A 9,877-nucleotide genomic window follows, 5' to 3' on the forward strand; every position below is an offset into this window, starting at 1 on the left:
GGAATAAGGAATCGCACCATCTACACTCAGCTGACGCCATTTTGAAAGTAATACCGTGGCATTTGATTGGTCAGGATTTGCACCGTGAGAAATCAGTATGCGTAAATGCTATTGGTCAGCTCAACTTGCGCTTCGTCTGATTGGTTACTGTTCATTCAATCCGCTTGTTAGTTTTGTTTACTGCTGTTTGTGAGATTTTACTGTGTGTGTGTGTGTGTGTGTGTGTGTGTGTGTGTGAGTGAAATTTAAACCAAATTTAACCCAAATTGTCTGATTTATATGCATCCCCATTGTTTTTTTCAAATAGAAAAAAAGTAAAACTTATCTTTTTTTTTTTTTTTTAAATATAATTTATCCACAATCCAAAATGTGATCAAATAAATAGCTGTTACAATGTAAGAGGAACTAACTTGACATTAACAATATTAAAATGTAGCAATAAATGGATAAAAAAATTATTACGTGCTGTTCTTTAATAAATAACAAGCTGTAAATGTTGGCAAATTGCAAGAGTATAAGAGGAATAAAACACTTCGGGTGGTGCTGCTGTAGGAAAATAATCAACTTCTGGGTTGTAACGATTACATTTAAGATCTATTTGGCAATTTTTGGTATTTATGATAATGAAGGAACATCTGAAAAGCCGAACTTTACAAAATAAACAAAACTTCTACATGTCTTCTACATTTTGTTCTAAGGGTGTGCAAACTTTTGCACTCAACTGCATAATTAAACACATGAACATGACCGTTTCCAAACAGACAAAAATGCAGTAGTAATGAAACTGCATTACTACTAGATATTATTATTATTATTATTATTATAAGCAAGCTGATATGACAGTACATCATTTAAAGAAACAAGACTATAAATAAAATACTCTGGTATTTTATTTTTCTCCCTAAACATTTTCTTATTAAGACTCCAACAAAATCACACATTTATTTTAATTTGTATTTTTCAAAATTTTTATTAAGCTGTCTGAATAAGTTACAGTAATATCAGGGCCTACAGTATTTACAGCTGAAAAAGAAAAAAAATATGTATATATATAGGAAGAATTTATTCATCAATCAAAACTCTTGCACTGTGATTGAGAGGTCAGTAGTTTTTGGCCGTCTCCATCCTGTCCGTTGTCCTTCTTGTCCCTCTGGACGCCGTTCTGCTTCTCCGTCCTGTCTCTTCCGCCCGACGAGAACGGCAGGATGGTCTTCTTTTTCACAACGCGGAGCTCATCACGTCCCTGAAAAAAAAAACAATTCACTCACACACTTGCCTCGATGCTCGAGAAGAAAGAAGATATACCTCAGAAGATAGAAAACACACCTCATCGGAGTGATCGGAAAGGCTCTGATACGGCTGCGACGATTCATTCCTGCTGGACCTGCTGTCGTTTTTCAACTCCTCGTCCTTCCGAAAGGAAAAGAGAAATACGATATTACAAAAGATGTATTGGATTATCACCTACTGCGTTGACTTGAATTCAACAAGAACTAGCATAGTGTTGATTTCCTAGCTAAAGTACACAATGCTAACAAACACGTTAGCATCATGTGAATTCAACACCAAAAGAGTTCATGTAACGAAGCAAGGTATGTGTTACGCTGTAGATGTTTATTCAGCTTATTCAGCGCTGTAAAATGTTGTAAATATGGTTGTATGTAGTTAAGTTTCATTTCTAACAATTAGGAACTGAACATGAATTTAACCTTTGACAAAAATATCAGAAATATAATAATAATAATAAGAAGAAAACATATTATTCCAATAGAGTGCATAATGACCTTCGGTGCTTGGCCCCCTAACTATAGCGACAATGTTGAACTACTCAACAGTACAAAATAATCTAAAATAATCTGAGCTAATCTAAAAAGAAAACACTGAGTTAGTTTCAAGGTAACCTCAGATAAAGACTTGGATGGGGATTGGCTGGAGTTCTTCGGAGAAATGGAGCCTCTTATTCTCTCGCTCAACCAGGAGAAGGCTACAAACGGGGGACCAGAGGAACGCGAGGAACGGCTTCCTGCTCCGTCGGGCTCCCTGCAACCAAGCAAGCATGTGATCTGAATAAATCCACGTGAATGCACGTGCATGTACGCTGTAGGACGTAGATTCTGTACCGGGTTTCTGCGGCGTGTCTGTTGGCTCGCTCCCTCCTGACCTTCCCGTATGTGCGACGCAAAGTGACCCTGTGCAAAGCAACACAATACGCAGTACGTAAATTAGGAACACAACAGTTGTTATAGCGAAATAATGAGCAACCAGGTGGTGTGATCAAGCGGATGTTGTTTTTTATTAAAAAAAAAAACTTTGTACTGACCCGAGATCGAGGAAACGCCTCCTGGTCTTCTTGTCCAGCAGGACTGTCGGGCTGCTCGGCTCATCTGAACCAATATCACGACTGTCATCTGAACACACACAATAAGACCATGTCATTAGTGTGTAACACTCCAATGTGTGTTATACCCATATTTGGACTTTAAGCCACACCCCTATCTGTCTCTTACATTTCCATATACAGAACCCTATATTTCCATCAACTTATACACTAAAACATCTTCATGTAGAAGCCTAGGAACAATTTCTACCAAAAATGAGTCAGATTAATTGTGTTCCATTGCTGATTGCTGTTCCACTTCCCCTTGATTTCCGCCATTTTATGTTCATGTTTGTTGGATGACCTATTTTATATCCACGAGACCGAGTCAGTTGACTTCAGAAACATCTTAGCCAGGCAGGTTTGGGTTAAAAACTTGGCGAACATCTTGGTGTTTAGACGTGTGATCATAAACGCAAATGTTCAAACTGAGTTCTACAAGACCAGCTGTTCCTCCCGTGAATGGCAGATGCCGTGTTTCTGCCTGTATACATGGCGGAGCTTACTACTCAGCAAGATAGCTAGTTAGAAGGTCCAAGTTCAATTAACTTAACCATACAAATGTCCAAGCATAGCATTTTACCAAAATTATTCTTAATGCCAAAAGTTTAAATGGGTTTCTATTCAAAAATAAACAAGCCCTCCACCCTCATCCCATGGTGTTCCACCGGTCACTCATGGCATGTAGAAGATTAGGACTTTAAAGTATGTTAGGATGGTAAATACTGTATTGGGAGCCTGGGAAGTTAACTTTGCTTATTCAAAATGTCTACCTTCACTCTGAGAGTATTCCCGCTGGCGCAGGGGAGAATGATTCTCCTCAAGTAGCTGGACTTGGTCCTTCTCACGCACATGGGTCTGGTCCTTCTGGAGGTGGTCCCTCTGGTGCAGGTAGGTTTGGTCCTTCTGGTGATGGTCTTTCTCACGCACATGGGTTTTGTCCTTCTGGTGATGGTCCCTCTGGTGCAGGTAGGTTTGGTCCTTCTGGTGATGGTCTTTCTCACGCACATGGGTTTTGTCCTTCTTTTGATGGTCCCTCTGGTGCAGGTGGGTTTGGTCCTTCTGGAGATGGTCTTTCTCACGCACATGGGTTTGGTCCTTCTGGAGGTGGTCCCTCTTGTGTAGGTAGGTTTGGTCCTTCTGGTGATGGTCTTTCTCACGCACATGGGTTTCGTCCTTCTGGAGGTGGTCCCTCTTGTGTAGGTAGGTTTGGTCCTTCTGGTGATGGTCTTTCTCACGCACATGGGTTTTGTCCTTCTTTTGATGGTCCCTCTGGTGTAGGTGGGTTTGGTCCTTCTGGTGATGGTCAGTGTAGTCCCTCTGGTGCAGGTGGATGAGGTCACCCTGTCGCAGGTGGGTGTGGTCCCTCTGGCGCAGGTGGGTGCGGTCCTCCTGGTGCAGTGGGAGATGGTCACCCTGGTGCAGGTCAGTGTGGTCCTGCTGGCACAGTTGGGGATGGTCCCTGTGCTGTAGGTGGGATTTCTCTTTGTGGTGCAGATTCAGATGATCCCCCAGTTGCGAACTGTCCTCCAGGTGCTGCTGGAGATGGTCCCTGTGGCCAATATGGGCGTGGTCCTCCTGGCGCTGCTGGAGATGGTTCCCCTTGAGCAGGTGGGTTGGAGAGGAGGGATTCAGCAAGCATGCACTCCTTCGTCTTTGTTCTTTCTTTTCGCTCTCAGCTGTCTCAAAGGTGAAGGCTCGGTCCTTCCTTGCAGGAGAGGAGGAAGGATGGAGGTCAGAGAAGGGGGAGGGGCAGAGTAGAGACACATGGAGAGGAGAGCAGGAGCCAGACAACAGGCCACTGTAGCTCTGGTGCATGTAAAAAAAAATACACAAAACCTTTGTTAGTCACACTTAAAACACTAACAAACTTAAACTATTTTTTGTTCCACACACACACATACCTTTCCATCAAGGCTGTCTTCTCCCTCTGTGGAGCTCAGACTGTCTCGGAGACGGGACCTGGAGGGGCGGTGCCTCCTGGTTTTGATAGACAGCTGAGCTTTAGCTTTCTGTAGGCTGCTGTCCAGTCGCTCAGTCTCAGGCACTGCGTCTGTCAAATCTTACAGAAAGTTAATGATTTTTTTTTTTTTTAATGATTAGAATCATTACTGTAGATGCACAACCTGAATATGTTCAACTCTTCAGGCATCACATACATACATTCATACATACATACATGCCTTAGCAGCCGTAAAACACAGTGATGTCGTAAAGCAGGGCTGGAGCTCTATTAAGCTGTCAGCAGCCACAGATTACCAAAGTGAATGATGTAACGATATTCCTCTCTCACACACACACACACACACACACACACACACAAAGAAGGAAGAAATTGTGGCTGAGAGATGCTTTAGCGAGGTCTGAGGAATGTGAAGACACTACATCTGCCCTCTAGCCAAGCTCATAAAGCATCAGAGCTGTTCCTGGCTAATTCGAGTCTTATTATTTTTCAGCCTCCAGCAACCGTAAGATCCAAAAGTCTGGTAACGCAACGGCTTATAAGTCTTCTATATATATATATATATGTAGTGCTGTGCAAAAGTCTTGGCACCCCCCCTTTTTTTTTTTTTTTAGTACAAACTTTGTTATAGATGTTTATTTTCTGTGTATATATAACTATAATTTAACAACAGTAAATTTAACAATTTAATAACAACTATAATTTGATAACAGTTAAGTTTTGTGTGAAGCTACAACTCAGGATGGCACCAAACCCAGACACTGAAATCAATATGTAGAAACTGCTTTCTGTCAAACTCAGTGAGACCTCTGAGTGGATAAAGTGTTAAGATTGGTAGTAGTGTCGCAGAGAAAATAATAAATGATGATAATAATAAAGATGTTAGCAACCTTTACAAACATTCAGCTCACAAATAAAAGCTTACATAGACTATGAAATCAATTAACAAAAATCAATTAAGAAAATTAGCCACAGGTACAGACAACAAGCTGAAGATGTACAGCATCGAATAAAACAGTGAAAAAAAAAAAAAAAACTATGGGAAGGTGCTAAACGGAGCAGTGCAGGAAGAAGAGAACACGTGTACGGGATCCTGTTTCATGGTCGTATCAGGGCTCTGGGTTTGCTGATCCACTCTCGGGCCGTAACGCACTGAGTGTGTGTCAATTAAAGGCTGGGATGGTGCACTAATGGAGGAGGGGGAAGGGAAGGGAAGGGAAGAGAGTGAAGAGGTCACTCACCAAACACATCTTCTTCCGTCTCGGCCAGTGGGGTGGAGGACATGGCGATGTTATCTGCAGACTAAAAAAAAAAAAAAAGAAGAAGAAGAAGGCATTTTACACAGGACAAAATACAGTGCGTGCAAATCCAGTTTACTTTCAATTTCTTGATTTGTTTCTACAGCAGACCCTTTATTATTTAAATTTGTTATATTTATTTTCAGCAGTTTTACTATAATTTAATTTAATTTAATTTAATTTAATTTAATTTAATTTAATTTAATTTTAAATTTTAAATTTTAAATTTTAAATTTTAAATTTTATTTTATTTTATTTTATTTTATTTTATTTTATTTTATTTTTTTTTTTTTTTAATTTTATTTATTATAATGATCCTTATCATATTATGTATTATACCTGACATTTTAAAGAAATTTTTCATTTTTGTATATTTGTGTTATTTTTTAAAATGGATTTAGAAAAGTACATTTCAATGAAAAGAAAAATTTTTACTAAAATATAACAATGAAAAAAAATGAACATATCAATATAAAATATTACATAGTTAAAATACTTTGATTAGTGTTATCTAAAAATATCATTTGCATAAAATTGTATGATGATTGTATGAAACTGATCATAACCAGTAAGGATTTTTTTTCTCTACTTCTTGCTGAATCTTCGTAAGAATCCTCTCTGATCTTAACCTTAATAATATCTAAAAAAAAATCTTAAAAATCGTTAACAATTCATTAAATAATGACATACAAATATTGAGGAGAATTTATTGCATTTTAGCACATTTATAACTTACGTACACTTTAAAACAATAATTTTTAAAATGGTTTAATAAACATACAGTTTTAAATTTTATATATATATATATATATATATATATATATATATATATATATATATATATATATATATATATATATATATATATATATATATATCTGTGTGTGTATGTATTAATTATAGTATTATTTTGTCATAATTATTTAAATAAATATCACTTCTGTCCTTCTGTCCACCTTATCTGTTCTCTCAAACACACACACACAGGCAGTGTTGGCCAGTTGGTCAGATCCAGAGAGGTTGGCACACACACACACACACACACACACATACACACACACACACACACACACACTGTGGTCGGGTGAAGAGGCCAGCAGAGTCCTTGTGCCATCTGGTACCTTCCAAATATATAAGAGTAACGAACAGTGTAATTAAACGTCAAATACTGCAGGAATATATAAAGGAAAACAAATCACAGACCAAATACGCATCAAATCCTAAATTCCTAAATTCCGTTTTATCTTCGATTGCTTTTGGACAGATATAAGCTAACGTTCTGTTGATTTGCTCGCTCACGTCCCCTTTTAGCGCCGTAGAGTTATTATTGCACCTAGTGGTCAAAATTCAGAACTGCAGCAAGCACTAAATAGAGACCCACTGGGGCAGGAATCATGCTGCTCCATGCTCAGGGGACAAAACCGTTATTAACAGGGTTGCCAGGTTGACGTTTTTCATCAAATTGGGCAAGATACTTGTTTTATAGCAAATAATCAGGAATAAATCTAAAAAAAAGTCTACATACGAGGCGAAATGTGAGTGCAGCCAGTGCGTCTATGATATACAGAACCATTTTAAAGATTGAGAGAGGAAAAGGGGATAATGTACGTACACAAGAAATACGGAATGTCTGAAATATTTGTTTCCCACGCAAAGGCTGAGAAAAAGGAGAAAAATTTTTCCAAAGGCAGATTGTTTCTGGTCTTTGTTGTGGTTTTTGAGATGTATCTGGGATGGAAATTTTGTGTAAACCCTTGGTAATGATAGTACTCAAATATTTGAACAATAGAACGTCTAGAACCGTTCAAAATGTTCTCCTAAGCATAAGTCATGCGTGATAGCCTCTCGACTGAAGGTATTTCGTTATTAACGTCCTCCTCCAGCACCAAAATCAGTGGTCACCATTTGCTACTGACTCAAACTATCTCGGTTCCTAATGGTTATCTCATCCTTATCCTCATATTATCTCATAATCTCTATTAACAATCTAGTATATCTCATAACATCCTGTTCTGTAGTCATCATATTCAGGTCATGGTATCTCATAGTCACTATTTTGATTAAATTAAGATATTAAGAGTATGTTCATTAAGGACTCATAGGATTTTTATTTAAAGATCAAAGTGATTTACAATTAAGTATCTTGCAGAATTGTCTGAATAATTTCTGTATATTTCTGGAAAACTGTATAAATTCATCATCTTTTTTTTTTTTTTGATGGAATAAAGACAGAGAGCGTTATCAGAACGTTAGGTAGGAACGTTACCAAAACTAGTGCTGCTGCATAGGGTTATATTTTTATGAAGACGTTTTGTGTTAACGCTCCTAACATCTCAAAATGTTCCAACAATTCTGAAGAAAGGTTTTTACAGATTATTACGTATGTACATTCTGTACCAGTACAAATGTTTGACGTGTAACGTTCAGATAACGTTCGGCTAACCTAAACATTTTAGCCGGGTTCTCAGCAGTCGACGGCTGCCCCTCCCCCCATAGCCAAGAGCGAGTTCAGTCATCAAGAAGTCTGTGGGGGTTAAAAATTCATGAAATTCAGGATGTACACACCCACCCACACACACACACACACACCCACACACACACACACACACACCCACACACACACATTTGGGGACACATTTTAAAAAAAATGATATTACATGCAATGTTTCTCTGTCAAGGGGCTCACCTCAATTTGTATTACAATAAGCCCCCCATAATGCATCAGTGCATCTCTGATACGAAGCTAATGGCCATAAAACCACACACACACACACACACACACACACATCTATACAGCATCCCTGCTAAGTAGCTGACAGGCCGGGAAAATGCTATAGCAAACAAATCAATATGGAGATGGACGAAGATAAAACTGACTTCTGCATTGGTCAGCAAATCTGTTCCTGCTCTGACTGAGCAAAAAAACCAAAAATAACGAACAAGACGAGCGCCAAATAACGCAAGTAACACCGCAAGTCATTGCATACGACATGCATTTATAAACGTGATCATTTTCTATAACAGCGGTATTGATACGCTCGTTCTAATACGTTATCGTTTCTATAGTAACAGCTCATTCATGTGGGCTTGAGAGAGAGAAAAGAGACCCTGGTGAAGGAATGACTGTTTACAGCTGCTATAGTGTAAGTGAGAACAGGAACTAATTTGTTTCGTGGACATCCGAAACATTAAACGTAACTATAAATGGACAAAAAGTATAACGTGTCATTCTTTAATAAATTAAAAAGTTGTAAACGTTGTGAATTTGCTGTGTTATAAGACGAATAAACCGGATGTTCAACTTCGGGGTGGTAACAGTAACTCCGCTTCGTCCCACCATCCCACCGTTGATTAGTTTCCTACAAGAACGCAATCATTGTGTTTTATTTTTTTCTATAGCGTGTTATCTCTAAAACATATCTGCCAACCTGGAGATAACAACGCAATAAAACAAGAACAAGATTTCACAGTAAAGACACAATAAACCAGCAATCAAAAACAATATTTAACATCTCTATATGAATAATAGCAGTATATAACTACATTTATATGAGCAGCGCGAAAACGACAACACGACACACAAACACAAAATGAAACACAACAAAAATTAACGTTTCAAGACGTTCTAAACATTATTTAGTGGCTCTATAATACTACAATACTACAATCGTTTAATTTGAGTCAAAAAGCACTATTTTGGTACAAAACAAGGTTCTATAATTGTGTTTACCAAATCAAGAGTTTGTGTTGCTTTCTTAGATTGTGTAGATCTTTTTTTTTTTTCCTCAAACAAATGAAATCCTTTAAAAATCATTTAAAAAAATATCTTTAGAGAGACATAGTTAAGAGTTCTCATGTAGTTCTGTTTTACTGAACTGAAGGAGCAACAAAATCATACATTTTTCATTGAAGCAAATGCATAAAGCGAGAGAGATAGATAGATAGATAGATAGAGAGAGAGAGAGAGAGAGAGAGAGAATGACCGAAGTGAGGGAACCCACCTCTGGTTAGAAGCGCTGTCCCACAGAGTTGCTCATATGCCTGACATGCTGATTAGATCTCAGACTGATTCATTAATTCCCTATCATATACACACACACACGCACACACACACACACACACACACACACACACACACGTGTATGGACACACACTCTCGGAGACAAGAGGAGCATCAGGGTTCAGGACAACAGCTCTGTTCACACCCAAAGCCTGGGATGAAATGATGTGGGGGAGAGA

The 9,877-nt window shown here is 38.3% G+C and overlaps 1 protein-coding gene across 1 annotated transcript; it reads right to left on the reverse strand.

The window, feature by feature from the left end:
- Positions 1-958: 958 nt before the first annotated feature.
- Positions 959-9,854, reverse strand: samd14 (sterile alpha motif domain containing 14). The gene is made up of 9 exons (XM_053238500.1): positions 9,640-9,854; positions 5,582-5,642; positions 4,282-4,439; positions 3,151-4,186; positions 2,321-2,408; positions 2,121-2,189; positions 1,902-2,040; positions 1,327-1,410; positions 959-1,243 (listed from the first exon to the last, which is right to left on the reverse strand). The coding sequence occupies exons 2-9, from the start codon at positions 5,622-5,624 to the stop codon at positions 1,070-1,072; spliced, it is 1,791 nt and encodes a 596-aa protein (XP_053094475.1). The 5' UTR covers positions 5,625-5,642; positions 9,640-9,854; the 3' UTR covers positions 959-1,069.
- Between the last annotated feature and the right edge of the window lie 23 nt (positions 9,855-9,877).

The sequence above is a fragment of the Pangasianodon hypophthalmus genome, chromosome 12 (genome assembly GCF_027358585.1).
Source record: "Pangasianodon hypophthalmus isolate fPanHyp1 chromosome 12, fPanHyp1.pri, whole genome shotgun sequence".
NCBI classification, from domain to species: domain Eukaryota; kingdom Metazoa; phylum Chordata; class Actinopteri; order Siluriformes; family Pangasiidae; genus Pangasianodon; species Pangasianodon hypophthalmus.

Excerpts from the sequence above, each read along its gene's own strand:
- samd14 (XM_053238500.1), bottom strand. The coding sequence starts at position 5,624 with ATGTCCTCCACCCCACTGGCCGAGACGGAAGAAGATGTGTTTG. Across the intron at positions 2,409-3,150 it reads GGAATACTCTCAGAGTGAAG|ATGACAGTCGTGATATTGGT; the intron begins GTAGACATTTTG and ends GTGTGTGTTCAG. Across the intron at positions 2,041-2,120 it reads AGACACGCCGCAGAAACCCG|GGAGCCCGACGGAGCAGGAA; the intron begins GTACAGAATCTA and ends GCTTGGTTGCAG.